Source organism: Lissotriton helveticus, chromosome 6, assembly GCF_964261635.1.
Source record: "Lissotriton helveticus chromosome 6, aLisHel1.1, whole genome shotgun sequence".
Taxonomy (NCBI): Eukaryota; Metazoa; Chordata; class Amphibia; order Caudata; family Salamandridae; genus Lissotriton; species Lissotriton helveticus.
The window spans coordinates 1290653695-1290675323 of NC_136067.1; the positions used below are offsets into that span (position 1 = coordinate 1290653695).

General features: G+C 41.4%; 1 protein-coding gene across 1 annotated transcript in view; it reads right to left on the reverse strand.

Moving 5' to 3' along the window:
- The window catches only part of TMEM87B (transmembrane protein 87B), a 376065-nt gene that overhangs the window by 333867 nt on the left and 20569 nt on the right, over nt 1-21629 (reverse strand). Inside the window, exon 2 of the mRNA XM_078649037.1 lies at nt 4315-4375. Within this exon, the coding sequence (XP_078505163.1) occupies nt 4315-4375 (61 nt within the window). The remainder of the gene's footprint in view (nt 1-4314; nt 4376-21629) is intronic.

The following is a 21629-nucleotide window of genomic DNA, read 5'->3' on the forward strand; positions in this document are numbered from 1 at the left end:
ATGTCATATCGGACGTTAGAGGAAGAGAGGAAAGGTTTATAACTTGAACTGTGTCACCTAGTGTGGTTGGTTCCTCTGTGTGCCTGACCTCAATTTCCTGCGATATTCCTCGCTTGTCCCTACGTTTCCCCCTGTGGGTTCTGGGTCTGTAGCGGCCCTGGGTGGCTGAGTCCTGTTGCCTCTCCTTACTCGTTGCATCTCTAAAAAAAAGGTTGAATTATGAGGTTCTGAATTGGCCAGAATTTCATTCTCTATGTCGCTGAGTCCAGTAGAACTCAGAGAGGTGGTGCTGGAACTAGCAGAGTTGGTGATGGTAGACCTGCCGGGTTGTGAGCCTGCCTTAGGTTTCGGGATTAAGGAGTCATACTTGCGATCAAAGGTGTATATCCTGCCATTTTTATAGTCTGCCTCATCCCTTTTGATTTGACGTGCCTTCCTACTCTGGATTTCGGATTGGTGTTTCAGAAGAATTTCGTCCAGAATAGTGTAATTTTTAACAGTGGCCTCAGGTTTGTTCAGATCTTTGATTTCTTGTTCTACCACAGAGATTTCTGATTGTAGTAGGGCAGTCTTCCGATCAGCACTCTCAATGAGAATGTCCATTAGTGTGATCGAATTTAGGTTCAAAGAGTCTTCCCATTTACTCATGAGATCCCGGTCTAGATCGTCATAGGTCGGGAAGATGTTGGACCGTAGTCCTCTAGGAACTAGTTTGAGTTTAAGGTAGTGTTTCAAGGTTGCTCCGTCCCACCAACGGGAGTTTTCTTGTTTCTTTAGTTTTTCAAGTTTGAAGAACTTGTCTCTTAAACCCTCTATGCGTGCAGGACCTGCCGTGGCTGATGCCTGGTGTGTGGGCATGCCCTTGGCCAGATTCTCAAAAAGATCTGCTGCTGCTTTAGCCCTGTCCATGGTGTGGTGGACAGTAAGAAGCCTGAAATCAGGTCTAGTGGTTCAAATACGTAACGTGGAGGCGCCCAATCTGCAAACTCAAGAAACACTTCAGTGGGGTTTTTAGAAATTCAGATTACTCTGGCGCACTGCCTAGGATATACGTTACAGGGTGTTGATTGACAATCATACATGTAGTGCGTAAAGAGCAGGCGGAAAAACACCCTTAACCGTCTAAAAAGTCAAGGGACTAAACAATGTATATACAAGTGTGCTCTCGCTACTACAACAAAGTATCACAAACAGTGCAATGACTGAAAAATATATAAGGAAACAGAAGCAGAATCTTTGGTGTGTTCTTGATACAGCAAGAAGTTGATTTATTCTCTCCAGACTCAAGAGATGTAATGAAAAGCCGACACGTGTTTCGTCGTGTACAGTTGAGTCAACACGACTCTTCAGGGCTGATGGTACAAGAATAATATACATCAAGTCAGTACTGCCGTTGTCATATACTGCAAATGGTGAAAAACTGCAGCCAACATGCAGTGGTGCCGTACGTATGGGTTCGCACGTGATGGTGTAGTGTAGTGGTGGCATCAACACATTAGTACATGTGTCACTCAAAGGCTGTGAGTGGTAGCCCTTGGGTGGTGGTGCAAAGACATTAAATTTCGTGACATAACGCTTTGGTGTGTGGTCGTGTTTAACACATACACAGAGATCTTGCATTTCGAGGGTTCATGCAGTAGTGGATCAATCAGAATAAAACTAGGTGAGCCTGTGTGAGGGGGTGTGGGTGAGGGGCCATAACAGTAACACGACGTGGTGGACCGGTGTTATTTTTATCCGTGTTGTTTAGGGGTACTCAGGGAGTTCTGTTATTGCGCCCCTTAAGAACGTGTGGTTGGATAGGATAGGAAAAATCACTCTCTCTCGCCATTATAGATTATTTACCTTGAGGAATGGTACGTTCGTGGTGTTTAGTAATGGATCTGGGCTAATATCCGTGTACTGGACGGTACTTGCCGGAGAGAGACTAGAGGAGAGAGTATATGCAAAAAGAGAATCATGAGAAAAAGCATTCAAAGGTAGGGGAAAAAGAACACCTACTCAGTGGAATAGATGGTGAACAAAAAGTGCGGTATTCTTACCACGAGTCTGAATGTGACTAAATAGAAACGGTAAGTCCCTTTGTGATAGTCACGTGGAAGGTACTAATTGCTTGGTATTCTGTATTCAAGAAAGGCGAAAATCTTTGTATTTTTCACTCTGTGTAGAAGGGGATCACCGAAAGGAGAATACAGAAAAAGAGTCAACTGAATGCGCGAGTTAGCGCAACGTATAAAAAGACATATTTCATTGTTGCTTTTTTGGTCTATAGAGCATTCCCTTATGGAGAAAATACTAGAATCCTGCTTTGTCAGGTCTTAAACATTTAAAGCGCATGATAGCGTATTCTTACATGAGGACATATTGCTCCTCAAAAAGAGATAAGATCTCTTAGTACTAAATTAACAAAGTACCTGACTCCTGGTGTGTCAGGAGATAAGCCGGGAGGGGATCCGTCTGTTACTTGACTGGCTCGAGACGAGTACGTCTCTCAAAAAGGCGATGCGCTATAACACGAAAAACAGGAGCGCGGGTTAGCTCTAAGAAAGCCCAGTACCATGGGCTTCACAGCAAACGGTGGCGTTCACGGGAGTTAGTTGCCGCTTACCTCTGTTTCAGAATCCCTCCTCCTGTGGTTCCCGGTTGCCGTCTCTCTGTACGGACACGTGACCAGGTGGGAGGGATTGTTTTGTAGACAATGGTAGAGATCGAAGATGTCCAAAGTTATCAGTAGTGTGGATGAAAGGGTTCGCCATCTTTGAATGGCAGGAGTGCATCAGAGAATACATCAAAAAATATGCACTCAGTTCTAAGCGGAAGTCGTTTTGATTAGGATGAACGAGAAAAACGTATCAAAAAGGAACTCACAATGTCTTAGCCTGCCCGGAATGAGGGGGCTCGCTTAGTAGTAGACGGGAGGCGCGTGAAGGTGGTTGGTGCGCACGAGAGTGTTCCGGTTCCACGACCCAAAAGAAGTAAAACTCGGAAGAAACAGTAACCTAAGTAATTACGTGTGAAAGTGCCCCCCCACACCTCTCGTTAGTGAACATAACATTTTAAACAACGAGTTCAAGATACAATGCAATCAGTTATTTTAAACATTATGAACATATACAATATTAGACCTAGGTATTGGTCAGAGGTATTACATGGTATAATCACTAATGAGATCATGTATTGACACACTGTACATAGTAGTTATCTTCTTTAATATCATGGTACATGGTAGGTGTCTCTAGAAGTGTCTGTATCTGACACTGTGGGTTCCTCGCTGATCATGCATTAAAGAGTTCAACCAAGGCCTAAACTGATGGGAAAATGCAACTCTGCAAAAGATGAGGGAAACCATTAGAAGGTGTTTTTCTGAAAGAAGGCTATTTGCTATAGCCAAAAACAAGCTAGCTGGTAGACAACCGTTTATCAGCCAGGCTCACTGAACTTAATCTTCCAGTAGATATGTTGGTAAACGTCAGGGGCGTAACACAGGCCCCCGCAGACCACACGGTGCGGGGGGAGGGGGCAAACTCCAGGGGGCCTCCTTAGCACAGCAATCTGGCTGCAGAGCTCCTGATGGAGCCCGGAGGGGCCCCTCCACGTATCTTGCAGGGAGGCCCCCTCAAGGATTCTTACGCCAGTGGTAAAAGCGCTTTAGTGCATGCAGGCTACATTAGGTGCATTGTTAGCAAAGCACCAGGACAACTACATGTTTGGAAGCCTGGGAGGAGACTTACAATGTAGTTAAATCAAGAAAGGAGGTTGGTTTAAGCACCACTATAGTACCAATGTCTGCCTGCCAGCCTGCAGGTATTGATATGATCATATTTGCTGCCAGCATGTTCGTTAATGTGTCACATCAAGATATTAGAGTAGTTTAGGCTAGTGTTGGAGTTGATTACTTGGTGTCCTAGAGCAGAGCCGAGTTCTTTGACAATGTACATGAGGCAGCGTGCACAGTCCTGGTTCTGGCTTGCATGCCCAGTATGGATGGCAGAATCTAAATCTCACCACTGTAGAATAAATAACCTTTTAAGTCAGGACTTCCTTCCTGATCTAGAATGGCGATCATCTACAAATCTCATACATAAATGAATTAAACAAATTAAACAGTAGGTTCCATGCAGGAGAGAAGTTCCTTCGAATTGCAGTAATACACTTGATCAGAATCAATCAGTGATTTTATATTTTGCCAATACAAATTATCACTTTTTTTAAATACGTTCCGTGATTAAAGAAGAGAAAACAGTTCTCCAATGCCAAGTGTTGCACAAAGACAAAAGCTTTCAATCACACTTCATTCTGATTTTTAATACTCACCTTTAAGAATAATATCAGTAGAATTATACATCGTTTTTCGAAAAAATAAAAAGCCGGAGTCCTGAAATCAAAGAAAAAATTAGGCTGTATTAAACAAAAAAATGTATCATAGCAAATCTTTTTCAATATTCTTTTACCAGTTAAACACATTGTCCAGAGCTTCTAAGTAACATAGGTTTACAATAACGAACAGAACTAGGTTTTCAATGTTTTATATTTCCAAGACACAGCAACAGCCCCATACTGAGCAACTGCTAAAATTATACCAGCCCGGCACTTAGACGGTAAAAGTCTAACTTTTGTTACTGTGACAGACCCCTCCCTTTTAGTAATATTTCTGTATGCGCTAACCGGAATTGGGGTGTACTGAAAGAAACAAACAGCTCCCTGTTTGACAGAAGTGATTGTGTGCTTTAAAATGGGTCCTTCTTCAGCTAAGATTTATCAGAGGGTTCAACTGCCCGTTGTTCCTGTAAAAACAATACACCCGAAAGTGGATCCCTTCAATCAACAGCACCTAAATTGCTATCCCTCCGTTATTCTGACCTCATCTATGTCCATGAGAATATGTGTGCACACTGTATCACACCCACTGTCACAATGCTATTCCTAACGGAACTCAACAATTTCAAACAAAAGCACAGTTGCACCACTTTTCAATAGGAAAAACAAGTATACAACGTATTCCCAAACAGCAATCTTCTTCCAAAGTTTTCTTTATTCCAATATCAAAAAGATTTATAAAAACAAGGACATAAGCATCACTTGTTAAAAGTGGCACAGCCAACTGATAGTGCAGATTACATGCAAACAATTATTATAATAATGATATGGTATGGTATGATATGATAGAGAGCATGACAGTTTGCAACAGCTTTATATAACAGACTGCATGACATAGAATGGTAAATTGCGTTGTGTGTCATGCAACTTTGTGATAACCAGCATGACAAATTGTGACTCAGTTTGCATTACAAATGCCTTTAATTTAGGTGTCCTATGTAACAGCGTTCACCTCTCCGTAAAATGTTTCAGCAATCCTTCAGGAGAAGAAAACACCATATAAATGCCAATGTAATAGAATCTGAAAGGTGCCACATTGTGGGAAGCATCTCATATAACTCAAAACATGCAACTTTAAACTCTACATATGAAGAATTGCACATTAAATTGACATAAAATATAAACTGAAAAATGCATTTTACAGTGACAAACTAATCCTTTTATAAAACTAAGGGCTCCATAAACAAAAGTTCGGAATAGCAATTTCATGATTGCAATTTTTTGTGAATTGCAATTAGGGAAATCGCTATTTCTAATGCAGAAAACTCTTCAGAATTTCATGAGGTAGGTCGCAATTTGTGACTCACTACGATTCGCTGCCATCAACGGGATGGTGGCCTGCTGGGGTCAGCAGACCACCATGTCTGTAATTACTTTTAAGTAAAGCAATTATTTTTAAATGCTGCCCGTTTTCCTTAAAGGAAAATGGGATACTTTAAAACAAAAAAAATTAATCTTTCATTTTTATTTTTTAAGAGTTGCCAGTGGTCCGTGGGCCCACTGCCTGCTTAAAAAAATATTATTCAATTAATCTTATAGAGGGATGGGTCCAAGGGGACCACTTCCCATTTGCGAATGGGTTACCACCAACTTTATGTTGGTGGTAAAGTACATACCAATTTGAATCGGTATTTTGAAGGGACGCCCCAAACACGTCCCTTCCAAATACTGATTTGCAAACCCAAATTACGATTTGCAATTTGGGCTTTGTACATCAGAAAAGGTATTTTTGCATTCTCAAAACGGTCTGATAATGCGAATTGGGCCATTCGCGAACACCAAAATGTTTCGTACATCTAACACATAATTACTAAAAGTGGACTACCAAAAAGTAGCAAGCTACCAGTCTGTAAAATGTCAGTGCCCACCAGGGATATAAGCACTAAATAAATAACCATAATACCCGTTGTACAACCCATAAGAAATTACATGGATTTAAGTAGAAGTATGCAGTTCTGTGGGCAGAATGGTAGGAAGATAGAATGATGCCCAGAATATATGACGGAGAAACAGAAAAATATTCTAACTTTTTGACAATAGCAATGACAGAACACAAACAGTGGTTTATGATGTTGACAATGGAGGAAGGGGTAAATCTCACAACCAGGTCAAAATTCACAAACAAGAGATTCAAAAGAGATACGTAAGCACACAACCAGGGTCTGGGCTTCATGACAGAAGTTTAAACATTAACAAGAAATGACAGAGCTTGGGTTTGTACATTGAATGCACAAAGAGGGACAGACATATAGACAGCATGCACAAAGAACATAAGAAAGAACATGAGACAAAACATGACCACCGATCAGGGAAAAATCAGTATTGGTCTGCTTGTATTCTATTTCAGAGAGGGGCCAGGGCTTAATTTGGAAAAAAATAAGTGCTGGGGCCCTCATCAGGAGGCCACCGCAGTTTGCACCACACACTGCCACTGTTCTGACACAACTAGTAACCATCACACCGAAGTGTGACAATTCAGACTGTTGGAGGCCGCCAAAGCTTTAAGAACGACTTGGGTGGCAGGTATTAGTTGTTAATGTATACTGAATTAACAAACAATTGTGTTTCTGTTCATCTTTAAATTACACAAACAGTGCCAAATGTGTGGCAGGCGTCATAAGTGCAGTTTCGGGAAATTATGTGACGTGCCGAGCACCAAAAACCATGCTTTAAATTAAGCTCTTGAGAGGGCCTGGCTTGGCAGTTCAGGCTAAATTGCTTCTACTGGAGCAGGGTCAAGACTGACTTGCATATGGCTATGTCTAATCTAAGGTGACATAGTAAGCAAAAGAACAATGGGTTGGAATGCTACCCCGTGGTTTGGCTTAAAGCAAGCATCCTCTCATCATCTTTGATGTGTTTGAATTACTAATAATAGTCTTGATCATTGGCAAAGAAATAGGAGCCATTCCACAAGGAAACATGCATTGGCATAGCCAATAGGTCTCGCCTTTGGAACCTTATAAGTGTTTAGCCATGCAGCACATTCGAACTTCATGTAGAGCCAGTGTTAGCGCAGGATGACCTATGGTCCACTACCACAGACCATCACAAGAGGTTCCCGGAAAGAAATATACAGTGCTGGTGCGCTACCACAGGCAGTCCCTAGAGGTTCCTAGATAGGAATACACAGCACTGGGTGCACTATGTACAAGCAAGTGGAAAGATTTGTGAATGTTTCAAAGGTTTTATTGAAGGATTTAGATGGTTTATTCGATATTGTGGTACCAGCTGATTTATAGGCTGAGTTTAAGATTACGGTTGATTTGCAGAGTGAACAGTATGCAAGAGATTCCAAAACAGGAGCCCCGTCAGAAGAAGTATCACCAAGTAATCACTTTCTTGGAAGGGAAAATCCCTCCAAATTGGGTTAAGATAGATAGAACAACTCAGGAGCAAAAAGAGTCTGTACACGCGTACTATGAAAGGTTATTACAGGTCTTCAAGCTGTATAGTATTTGAGGACATTGGTGATAAGGATACGGAACATTTTGTATATGGTTTGAAACCAGAGGTTAGTCAGATTCAGCAGCACATGTTGTGCTGGCAGAGTAAAAACAGAAGAAATATTGAAATATGCCAAGTATTGCGACAATGACATTGAGGAAAAGCATAGAAAGCTTAAAGAGAAAATGATGCGGGCACAGATGAAATTGGCAGAGCAGCAGGAAGCTAAATTAATTTCACACACTGATAATGTGATGAAAGATCAGAATCAAAGTGAACAAGTGTCGAGTGGTGGTAAAGGACGAGGACGAATGAATAGAGAGGAAGCAAGAAAGAAATGTCCTCATCATGCGTGCGGAAAGCTTGGACATTGGAAGAACGAGTATGTATGGTTGTCCAGAATAATAAAGGGCAAAATCAAAATTTAAATCTGCAGATGCAGAATGAAGTGGCTGTGAAACAGCAGCAGCAGGTAGTTATTCCACAGTATCAGTTGCCACAGCCTCTTATGCCAAACCATGTGAACATTCAAAAGTAAAGTGCGAACACAGGATTTCAAGGAGAAATTGGTAAGAATAACCCTGTGGTTTCACAATATTTTTTGCAGCATGATGATGAATAGGACTATATGCAATGACGGTGCCTGAGGGGGGAGGAAGAGGAGTGCGTGCTTAGCGCATCCTTGCCGGCAGATCAGACAGGTCCATTTATTGATGGGAAAGTCGAAGGTAGTGTCATCACTTTTCTATTGGACACTGGTGCTACCAGGTCGACTGTGAGAACAGCAGGCATCCCAAGCCTACCCCTCTCGGGAGAAAGTATCTAAGTTGTAGGAGTGTCAAATAAACAGATTAGAACCCCAGTTACAAAACAAATGGAAGTCCATATTGGAAATTTTAAAGACATGCATCGGTTTGTGGTGTGTGATTCAAATCCAGTGAATTTGTTAGGAAAAGACCTATCCAAACACCTGATGAGGACGTTGTTTACAAAATGATGTTAGCTAAGCAAGGTACAGAAGTGGATGAAATGTTTTCATTAGTAACCAAGTGATTTACCAGAAGTTTAAGGAGACACCGTAAATCCAGAGGTGTGGGACTTCACAGGAAAGTATGTAGGGCTAATAGCGAATGTAGATCGTGTGAAAATAGAGGTGAAGGAAGGTGCTGTTTATCCAAATATAAAACCGTACAAAATGAGTCCAGAACTGAAAGCTGGAGTTGCTCCAGTGATTGAACAAATGATCAAGCAAGGAATTCTGAAAGAAATAGTAGGGAGTCCTTGTAAGTCGCCAATTATGGGACTTAAAAAGCCTAGTGGCAAGTACAGAATAGTGCAAGATTTGAGAAAGATTAATACGTTTCTAGTGCCAGCAGTGATTCTTTATCAAATGCCCAGGAATGCAGGTTGGTTTACAGCGAGTGATTTGTGTGAGGCATTCGTTTCCATTTCTTTACACCCGAATATCCAGTATTTGTTTGCCTTCCAGTTTGGAGATCGTATGCTGGCATGGTGCCGAGTTCCTCAGGGATACACAGAGAGTCCCTCAATTTTCAATCAAATCCTGAAAAAGTGTCTAGAGTCATTAGTTATGCCTGGGAAATCAGTTCTGGTTCAGTACATTGATGACCTATTAGGGGAATCAAAGACACGAGAAGCTTGTGTCACCGACACAATTGCATTACTGAACCATTTGGCTGACGGTGGACACAAGGTGTATCCAGAGAAATTGCAGTTCTGTCAACAAGAAGTTAGATATTTAGGACATAAAATAGAAAGAGGAGTTAGAAAACTGACACCGGAAAGAATAGAAATAATCAAGCAGATGCAACTACCTCAGACCCAAAAGGAAATGAGAATGTTTCTTGGAGTGATTGGGTACTGTAGGCAGTGGATAGATAGCTTCTCCCTGCTAGTGAAACAATTGAAACAAATGACTCGGAAAAGAGCAAAAGATCCAATTGATTGGAAAGACGAATGTTTGGAAGCATTTGTGAAACTGCGAAATTGTCTGTGTGAGGCCCCTGCCTTAGGTATGTCTGATTATTCAAGAGAATTTGTGCCGTTTTGCTCTGAGAGAGAAAATTGTGCACTTTCAGTTTTGACTCGGAGACAGACTGAGCCGACATCCAGTGGCGTATTTCTTCGCCACCTTGGATCCAGTGGTTCAGCATTACCTGGCTACTTACAAGCAGCAACTGCTACCTACCCGAGTCTGGAGCAAAGTGAGTCAATTGTGATGGGACATCCTGTAAAAGTCTATGTTCCACATTCAGTTGAGATTCTTTTGACAAGAACGCGAACACAGGACCTCACTTCTAGTCAGTTGACTAAGTATGAAAGAGTGATTTTGGGAGCAGAAAATGTGACAGCGATAAGATGTACGATAATGAATCCTGCCACATTATTGCCAGATCTCTGTTGTGAGGAAATGAGGAGACTGATCACGATTAGCTGGATGTGACTGAATTATGTACTAAGTCTCATTCTGATATAAAAGAAACTCCCTTGAAGGAATCTGATCATGAACTATTTGTGGATGGGTCTTGCCTGAGAAAGGAAGATGGAGGGCTAAGTGCTGTATATGCTGTGTGCAAAATAACAGGGGTCATTGAAGCATCCTGTTTACCGGGAGTCAAGTCTGCACAAGTCGCCAAATTGGTGGCCTTAACTAAGGCGTGCAAAATTGGGACAAACTGGAGAATACCCGTATTTACGGATGGTGAATATGGTTTTGGGGTTGTGCACGACTTTGGCCAGCTCTGGATGCGGAGGGGATTTCTGACTTGTTCAGGATCTCCTATCAGAAATAGTAAAAATGTAAAAGATTTTTGGGAAGCATTACAATTGGCAAAATAAATAGCAGTGGTCAAATGTGCTGCACACCAGTCAGGAAATGACTATGTGACTGCGGGCAATAGATATGCTGACCAAATTGCTCAGTACTGGGCGAAAAAATACAATAGCATTAACAGAAAAGTGGAAACAGGTGAAATCAGCTGCCAACTTATGTTTTTCTCAGTTCCAGAATCATGGGATGACGTCAGACAGTTGCAGGAAGTTCAGGAAAAGGAAAAGGAAATCTGGATAAAGTCAGGTTGTACAAAAAGGACAGAAGATGAAGTGTGGGTGTACTTAGATAGCAGACCAGTCATGCCAGATTGCTTACTCTCTCAAATGGCAAGAGTATACCACACACATTGGCAGGGATTCAATGATCAGACTCTTCAGACAGAGTTGGTACAACCAAAAGTTTAGGGTAGTCACAGAGCGCCTTTGCCAAAGATGCTTGATCTGTCAGCATCTAAACCCAGGCAGGAAGACCGTAGTCAGTTGGGGAAAGATTGGAAAGGCAGAAGGACCCTTCACATGGTTGCAGTTAGACTTCGTGTTTCCTCCGTGCATTGGATTGAAGTATGTACTTGTCATAGTGTGTCTGTTCTCAAGATGGGTAGGAGCATAGCCCACAAGAAATGACAGTCTCACAGTTGCTAAATTATTGTTGAGGGAGTTGATACCTTGTATCGGTTTTCCAGTTACTTTGGAATGAGAGGACCTCATTTTAACAATGAGATAATTTGATTAATCTGTGCTGCATTTAACATTGAACAAAAATTGCACTGTGCTGATCGTCCAGAGGCTTCTGGCATAGTTGAACAGCTTAACCGCATCGCTGCTAGGGAGATTACCTGCTGTGCTGCAGATCCTTGTTTCCCATTGTTCATGACGAGCTGAGCTCGTCATGAGCACAGGAGCACTGTACTGAATGACGAGCTGAGCTCGTCATGAGCATGGAAGGGGTTAATGGCACAATCAAGCCAAGATTAGGGAAGGTGTGTGCATCCACAATGCTAAAATGGCCAGATGTGTTGCCTCTTGTGTTGATGGGTCTCAGAAGCATTCCTGACAGTAAAACAGGCTTGAGCCCTCATGAAGTGATCATGGGAAGGGCAATGATACAAGCATTTATTCCTGGAAATACATTGATGAATATAACTGATGATCTGGTATTGGACTATTTTAAAGGATTGGCTGAAATGGTGCGTTCTGTCTCTCATCCGGTTGGAGAAGACGCAGTTGCACGGCAGCTAGACCAAGCGCATGATTTGAATCCTGGAGACTGGGTGTTAGTGAAAAAACACGCAAGAAAATTGTGTCTCGCACCCAGGTGGGATAAACCACGTAAAGTCATACTAGTCACTACCACAGCAGTGAAGTGTGCAGGTTTACCCAATTGGATTCATGCTAGCGTACAGAAGAGTTACGAGCCCATCTGAACAACAAGCGGAACCCCAGACTGAACAAGCTGAGACGTCAGAAAATGAAAGTTGTGAAGTCGAAGAGTCTAGAGTGATAGATTCTGTAATACAACTATATGACGAACAGCCAAGTACAAGTCAGGAAGAGAGGATACCATCATCATATCATCTTTATTGCGATTACTTAAGATCATAAAGGACATTGACAAATATAACATCAACCCAACTATTTGGGGGTGACAGCATTATTAAACATAACATGTATAAATACGGACATTCTTCTATTAAAAAGATATTAAATTTCCTAGATATTTAAAGACATAGAACTTAATTCCAGTAAAAGCCTGTTGTACTAACTATTTAAAATCTAAAAACATACAATCATTAATGAGCACTATTATTCGGAATAATTAAATAGCAAGTACATATACAAATTCATACAACAGCATATCTTAAATCTAAATATTTAGATAGAGTGGATACCAGTGATTGAAATACCTGAAGCTGTTATCAAAACAAGAAGAACAAATACATTAGAAAGACAAGCAGGTAGAGAGGAAAAGCCAGGGAAAGAAGAACACACTCAGGAAGAAATAAACAAAGCTATTCAGAAACCTGAGAAGAGTGAGATCGAAGAAAAAGAACAAGTTCAAGCAGAAGAAGAGCGAATTGAAATTAACCTGAACAGGACCAGATAGATTGAGAAGAACTGGTTCAGGCAGAAGAAGAACAAAATACAATAAGACCTGGACAGGTGCAGACATAAGAAGATCCAAATACAGAAAATACAGAACAGGAACAATTAGAGAGAGAAGAATAACAAGAACAGATTGTGCCCAGACAAAGTGAAAATAAAAGAACTCTAGAAAACGATAAAGAAGGCAAAAGTGCAGTTCAGGTCAAAAGAGTTAGAAAAGGTGATAATTGGCTAGGTGGAGTAAAAAGATTAAGATGCTATTTAAGGAAGTCAGAGCCGCAACCAGAACAAGTAAATGAAGTTTCAAGTCAAAGTAAATCCAAACAGCCAATAGCAAAATTCACTCGAAGAAGTCCAAGACTTAGGATTCTGAGCAGAAAATACAAGGCCCCTGAGTGGCCCTATGTAGTTTTAAAACGTGAGGAAGAAAAGGAGTGTTTGAATTTAGTAGAAGAAAGGAGACAGGATTTAATAAAGAAGGCTGCTGAACAGAAATCCCATGTACCTCCATGGGCTGCGAAAGATGGAATTTATGCAAAGGGTGAGGCTCATGCTGCGCTGTCCCTAGACTTTGTTAAAAGGGGAAAATTCTGCCTTCATAGGTTAAAGACAGATTATAATAACATTTTCATTGGTTCCAGTGAATGTGAACACAATTTCCTAATTTTAAGGGGGAACCAATCTTGTATTTCCTGGAATTTATTATGTATGCGATAATAATGCCTATTATAGGTTACCTGCAAGATGGTATGGGGGCTGTTTGTTTGGAATCATTTTCCAAAAATTTACCATGTGGACAGAATAAATGGAATCAATGAAATATCTAATGGACTAACACGGGTGAGAAGAGCTAGTTTTTCTGAAATTGTAGGTGATATATTTAGTGCATTGATACCCTCAGTTGGAGTCATTCTAAATTTGCATAAAATTTGCAAATTGTCAACAATAGTTGATCGTCTTTCTACAGATACTGCTGGAGGATTCTTAATGATTAATACAGAAATGGTTGCAATAAAGTCTATGGTTTATAGAATCATCTTGCTCTTGATATTTTATTGGCAAAAGAGGGCGGAGTCTGTGGTATGTTGAAAATTCAACATTGCTGCACTTATATTCCTGATAAATGTCAGGAAATTCAAGGGTATATCGAAAATATTACAAAAAAATCAAAGAATTGACCGAACTGGAGGTGGACAGTGTATGGGGAAAACTAACTAAGAGTAGAACATCAATAGGGAAATGGTTTTCTGATTTTGGGAAAAGTTTTTCAGGTCAACTAATATTACCAGTGGTTGTAATATTGACAATAGTATTGATAGTAATGATCACATGCAAGTGTTAAAGAAGTAAGGGAAAAGGAAGGATACATTTAGAAAAGGAAGGGAAAGGAAAGAAACGAAAGAGGGAATACAAAGAGATCCAGATGGAAGAGATAAAAGGAAAGCTATATAAAAAGATGAAATATTTGAAAGGAGAAGCTGACAAAGATAAGAGGGAAAGAAAAGAAGCTGAGATGTGCTAAAGTTGGCATCTGGTTGGGATGGGTAATTTTGTGATGGCTCAAAAATGCCATCAGAGAGGGGATTGAGGGAGCAAGGACTCGTAGAGAAGAGACTTGCTCGGAGCAATCCACTCGTTTAATTCACTAACAAGTTGTTAATCATGTTTGTGAATAACTAATACGCACCACATTGAACACGCTGGTTTAGTGAAGCTTGCTTATGTGTGTACTAATGCGGATAACAATGAAGACTGACTAATACCGCTCTGAACGGGGAAACTGTTGTGCGCATGCGTCTACTGCATCTATGCAGTATAACGAGCTAACGCTTGGAGGGAAATTCTTGCGCTTGAGCAAAATATACTAAAATGGAGTCTTGAAGACTTGCGTGCATGGCATCTGCTGGTTTGAACTAAATCAAGTGGTTTCTTCTAATGCTAGTAAATACATAAAATAAATAAACTGGGTTAGAGTAGAGGTGGGTGGCATACAGTGCGACCATTTTATTTTTTAAAGTAACATCCGTCTTTTGACTTTATCACTAGTGTTCGACCTGGCATGGGTCTCCCTTCCATCTTTCGCTTTTTGTCTCCTCTGTGTTTGCTGGAGTTAGATGCTCTGGGCGCTGTGCCACTGCCACTCAGTGCCACAGCGCGAATGCTCACTATTGTAAATTGACTGTATGAACAGGTATTCCCATAATTGGCTCACCAGTTAGTCCCTAGTATAGTGCACCGTGCGTGCCCAGGGCAAGTAGACTGAATGCGGCTGGTGGGTCTGCAGCGCCGATTGCACCACCCACCGAAGCAGCTTGTAAAGTGGACAGTCGAATTTAGTATGCCTGAGCTCAGAATATTAAAGTGCATCTTTTAGTGAGTATTATTTTTAGATTCGCCGTTTGAAAATACCACTTTTAGAAAGTAGGTATTTTCTTGCATAAGCCTTCCAGTGTGACCTGCTGTTATGTGTATAGGCTGTCTGGTTTTGGAGGGGCAGGGCAGGCTTAGCCCGACCTGGATTGAATAGAGAGATCTGTAGTTGGAGTATGGGGAAGGGTGACCCTTTGATCTGAGCAGGGCTATGCCTGGTAAGGTGAATGATGGCTCCATCTCCCACTGTGTGTCTAATGGCAGACCCCCTCTTCCTAAAAGGCAGGATGCAGCCTTGTAAACAAAGTGTTCCATGACGACACCAAACTGGTTCTGGCTGGGTTTAGTGGTTTTGTGACTTTTGAGAAAAAAGACTTTTCTGTGCAAAAAACCCTACATGTGTGTTACTTCTGGATGTCGAGACAAACCTGTGTCCATGTAACTAGAGGGAAATTACTTTGACACTTTCATCCATCTTGCTGAAGCAACTACCCAAGGGCCTGATTTGAGCTTGCCTCCTGCTGAAGTCTCAGGGACATTAGACTTCACCCATCAGCCGTCTGGATTCCTATTTGAGGGGGATTCAACTAGCAGGTGAAGCCTCTGTTGAGAATTTCATAGCCTCTGGTTCTACTGCGGGGAATGTGGGCTGAAAGTCATTGTATCGCTAGCGTGGGCCGTCGCAGCTTAGGAGCTGTTGCCGCTGAGAGCCCGGATTTGCCTGTGTTATGAAAATCATCGCTATTGCGGGCCGCTGCAGCTGAGAAGCTGTGCCGCTGAATGCCCGCATTTGCCGTCCTACGAGAATCATCGCTATCGCTATTGTGGGCCACTGCAGCTGAGGAGCTGTGCCCTGAGTGCCCGCACTAGTCACCACTTCGAGGATCTTGTTGCCACTGGCGTGTGCCGCTGGTGCCGCTGGGTGCCCGCCTTTAAGCCCCGTCCCAGGATTATCGTGAGTGCATGCCGCGGACCACTACAGCTTGGAGCTGTGGCCGCTGTGAGTCTGCCTGTCATCCCCACAGCTTCCTTGTGAGGCTGCGTGCCGTGCCCCCTTTAAATCTCAGGTACATTGTGCATCACCGGGTCGCGTGTAAACCGGCCTCGAACTAGGTCCGTTCCATATACTTTGAGTGCCTTTATTGCTTTTGAAGAGAATCTGTAATTATATGCATTGTGGCTCTTTGAGTGCTTTTAGCCTCTTGTTCAGTCTATATAAAAGAGAACTATTTTTCTATAACTACTTGTGGTGTCAGTTTGTAGCATCTCTCCTGCGTTATTGTGTATGGTCATAAATGCTTCACACACTGCCTCCGAGATTGGCCTGTCCGCTCGTGCTACGTTATCGCAGGGGTTATCAAAGGGCTTAGCCCCCTAACTCTGACTTAGGACTTAGGAAGAAGGATCCCTATTTGGACCTCAGCGCCAGCCGCTGCCAACTAGAGATCCCAATTTCTAACAACTAGTGTGTATTTGGGCCTCTCTTGCAAGCTGGATTCAATGAAGTGATGTGATGCCTGTGCATGCCCACTGAGAGGAGCCATGAAGGCCATGACCGAGCATTTGACTGCGTGTCCCATGTGAAACTCTGGGATATACTCATGGAAATGGGGGTTAACAAGTCTTTGGTTAATTATTTGCGTGAAATGTATTCCAACGCTTCCGCTAAGGTGAGACACGGAGAGGGGGGCCAATTATCTCCATCTTTTAAAGTAGAGCGCGGGTAAGACAGGGCTGTGTCTTGGCTCCCTTCCTTTTTACATTATATACAAACGGCCTGGAAACCGCCATGCTGGAAGGGAGCCAGGACCTCCCACTAGTTCAGAACCGCCGAATTCCCGCACTCTTATACGCGGACGACGCGGTTATTATAGCACGCATGCCGCGCGAACTCCAACGCTCCCTAAACCGTTACAATCTATTCATGTCACACCTAGATTTAAAAATCAACATAAAAAGACTTTCATAATGACATCTGGAAAAAAACTCAGAAAGGGAAACAACATCTATCAATCTGGCTGTAGGATCGACCACACTTCAACCTATCCTTACCTGGGTGTGGTAATAGACGAAAAGGGTACTTGGAAACGGGCGATAGAGGTTAGAAAACTTCAATTTATGAAAGCCTCAATGGCTTTAGTTGGGTTTACACAGAGGCTGGGAAAGAGACCACCCAAAGAGACGCTCCAAATTTACCGTGCTGAATGTGTCAGTACTGCCATCTATGGGGCCGGGGTTTGGCGGCATACGCACCATGAATCCATCTAAAAGGTTGAAAACAGTTTTCTGCGCTTTTTACTTGCGGTTCCACAAAGCACCTCAACCTTCCGTTGCCATGCAGAACTGGGTATCCCTTATATCTCTGATGTCATCCGGATGCAAACAGTCCTGCTATGGCACCGCATTTGGACATCCAGTAAATTACTTCTCACCCAAGCAATAGTGTCTGACTGTACCAAACTAGAAAGCGTACACAAGATCCCCTGGTTACAGTATGTAAACAAGTTCCTACACACCTGGGTCACCAGAATTATTATGATAATCCTCTAGATCTGGTTGGGATTTCCAGAAAGGAGCTAAGGCACGAATGCCTAAACCACCTAGCATATCTCAGGCTCTCTACTGAAGCAAAAAAACGATCCACCCAGCACTCAATGATAATACAAATGACCGATTCAATCCAGCCTTACTTAACCATGAAGCTATCTACCTTTGATACCTTTCTAATGACCTGATTTAGACTAAATATTTTCCACTGCCTTGTAACCTTTCCCTCAATAAATGATTGGTCTAAGCAGCTAACTGAATGCCCCTGTGACGGTATCTCTACCCAATCCCTTCTCCATGTGACACTATTTTGTAAATTTTATGCTGAACCCCGAAAACACTGGTTGACCCCAATGCTGAAAACTATGGGTCTGCGCCACTGTCACCCAGCCCTTCTGGCCCTTCAAAGGCTAGAATTAGAGGTCATTGTAAAGAATGTGGCAATTTATTTAAAATTCTGTGTGAGGCACCGAACTAATCTATAGTCAATCTTACTCAATCAACTGTTAAGTGTTGCTGTTAAAGTTATCTGTGAAGCTGTGCTAGTAATTTTTTTTTATTAATTTTATCTCTGATTTTAAAGTGAACCATATATTGAAATTAGCACATTGCACTTTGTCAGTACCCAGAATGAATTAATCATCATCATTCAAGCTATCTGCACTAAGGTTGTACGGAGAAGAGCACTCTGCTATTTTCTCTTTTTATTGTAAAAATGTTTCGGACTATTTGAAATTATCTTAGTATGTAAAATTCAGTCGTCTTTGAATCACCATTATTATTATCAATTAACTTGTTAATTTTTATCAATATTTTTATATCTGTAATGGTTTAGTATGTGTATTTGTAACTGCTTATATGGTTTTGCATTGCATTCCGAATAAAGCATTTATTGATTGATTGAATGTGGACCCTAAAAGTTTCGAATTTTAGATAGAATGTTAGGGAAAAAGGGTATTAAAGAGATCGTTTGGAGGAGAGAAAAAAAGCGTGCTTTTGAATTATTTTTCGCACCACGACATGCTGTCGGACTGATTGATTTTTCCTTGGTGCAAAGACTGACATTTTCTTCACTTTAACTTTTGATGGGGACGGAGTCCTGATGGGAGGTGAACATCGAGTAAGAATAGAGAGGCTGTTTTTGGGAACTAGTCTGCTTTAACCCTGATTCTCATTGCCGAGAAAATTGGTAATAGGTCAGACTTATTTTTCTGAACTATTCTGCTAATAAATGTAAACTGCTTGAATTTACCTTCTTTTCTTTAGGTGAATTTATAAAATGTTTAATGGTATTCGAACTTAAAAGGATAAATAAATAAGGTCATGCTAGGAGATTAAATCTTTAAATAAAAATTAAATAAATGGAGAATTAAGCTGGTATTGTTGTCCATTAGTTAACTTTTACTAGCTGATCCATTGACCAAAACAGTGGGGTGTCTTAATGTTTCCTTGAGAATTAAACCATGGTAAAATCTAATAAACTACAGAGTTAGATTAAATAGATGAATTAAGATACTCCGCTAATCCAGCGACTCATCCTCTGATTTTTCACTGATCTTGGGAGCAGGGTGATTTGTGTGAATGAGTGACTCGCAGTGTTATGGGCCCCACCTACGAGTAAAGTGTGATAGCTCCTAGGATACATAGTGATGGTTTGGAGGTTTGGTTTAGGGCAGAGCTGGATCAGGGGGGATTCCAGCAGTAGCAAAAGAGTAGATGGATGTATAAGGTGGCTACCTTACCGGAGCAACTGAGACTGGTGATATCCACCACGGCGAGGCAGGTAAATCTAGTAGTAGGGTATGGGTAGAAAAAGGCTAATCTTGAAGTTAGTTGTGTCGAAGCTCCCCTTCTACCCAGACAGATGATCAAAGCGGTTGACTACTTTTAATAGTAAAATTCTTGGCTCAAGATAGACGCGGAAGATTGGCCTGAGCAGCAAGGAAGTGCCCAGAGAAAAAATATGAGAAGATATCTGCAAAACAAAAACAATACGTTTGATTAAGATAAAAGCTTGTAATATGTAAATTTATAAATATTTCTAGTAAAAATAAAAATGACGAAAAGAAAATCTGACAAGGGGTTCAAAGCAAAAAACAAAGAGGAAAATCTTTCACTGAAAGAAATGCTTTGCCATGATAATTAATGGCAGAACAATTGTGGACTAGGATGCTGACCTGCGTAACTAACAATGGTTGAGATTAATTCAAGCACTCCTCCCATCCCTTTGTTTTCCTGAGTTTGACACTTTGCTGGCGCCCAAGAGGTCCTTTGGGGGTAAACAGTCAAACGCTGCATCACTTGAGGGCTCCACAATAACGGCCTGGCTTCCTTAGAGACTTAGGGAACAGCTTTAGCAGGAAAACAGCTGAGACAGAGAAAGTATTTAGGCTATCCAGTGAGGTCTCAGTTAGGGCAGACAGGTGCTTCTACTTTAGCGCGGTCATCTATAGCATCCAAAACAGAACTTTTGCCCTACAATTCAGGCAATATCCCCTAAAAGAAATGTTTATGGTTGAATGTGCTTCTTGAAAGTGGTCTTCTTGTGAACTGCCGTCAGGACTTTTACAATACATTGCCAAGTTTGACATAAATGACATTTCTGACAACGTGGACCACAAGATGATAGAAATGTCGCCTTTATGAAATTATTTTTTATTTTTAAAAAGTTCAAATAAAGAGTTGGTTTTAGCGCAAAGGTAAGTATGTGTGTTGTAGTTTTCACTGTGTGTGTTGTAGTTTTCAGCAGATTAACAACAACTACAACTTTGATTTTAAACTGCCCTTAATCAGCTATCTTCAGGGGAAGACAAGGTCTCTGTGGATCACTTGTTTAAGCTGATTTTGGCAGACTAGACCATGCAGTAGAGAACCATTTTTCGCAAGTGAAAGAAACCAGTATTGTAAAAACCCTCGAAGTAAGAGTAGAGATCAGATTTCATCAATTTGCAATAAATGATGAATTTGGGAGAGATTGCCCATGCTAGTTTAAGTGCCTTTGAAAGGATGCATACGGGAAAAAAATTGCAAGACAGTGGCATGGGTTTGCCAATAGTAGGTTGTAGAATATGAGAGGCTGGGTCGAAAAAACAAAACAGATTGAATGAGCGAGCAAAGAGTGATTAACGAATGAGTCCATCTCTTTCAAAGAGGGTTGGGGGAAGAGGTGCTACCCTGGAGCCAAATTTGAACAAGTATTTGCAATACAATAGGTCTCACTTTTGCGAAAGTTTGAGCTATTGACATTGTAAATGATAATGTCTTTTATTTATGCATTTACAAAACCTGCAAGCGGGGTGTAAAGGCATTTTCATTTACAATGCCAATAGCTCAAACTCTCGCAAATGCGAGACCATAAACAATTGTGGCACCCGCACTTTAGCTTAGGATATTGAAAGCTAAAACATGGGTGCCGAAATAGCTTCCTAAGTAATGAAATAGAAAGAAAAGTTTTTAAAGCAATTGGGGCACCCACGCTTTAAATGCTGAAAACTAAAGCGCGGGTGTCGCCATTGCTACAAAAGTAAATTAATCGAAAAAACTGGCGGCCAAGCACTATTTTTCTATTTATTTGCTTTGTTACAATGGCAGCATTCACGCTTTAGCTTTGAACATCTTAAGGTAAAGCCCGGCTGCTGCGATTGCTTTATAAGTAAACAAAGAGGAAAAAATGTATTTCTATTTGTTAACTTTTAAAGCAATCACGGCACCTGCGCTTTAGCTTAAGATGTTTAAAGCTGAATTGCGGGTGCCGCCATTTTAAAATAACCAGAAAAAGAAAGGCATGCAGCAGCGTTGGGCCAGCATATAATGCTGGATAACATTTTTTTTGTGTGTTGAGGGAGAGTGTGTCCTGTCTGTGTTGCAGGAAGGATAAACGTATTTAAGAAAATAGCACTCAAAGGCTGTAATTAACACATGTAACAGGGGGT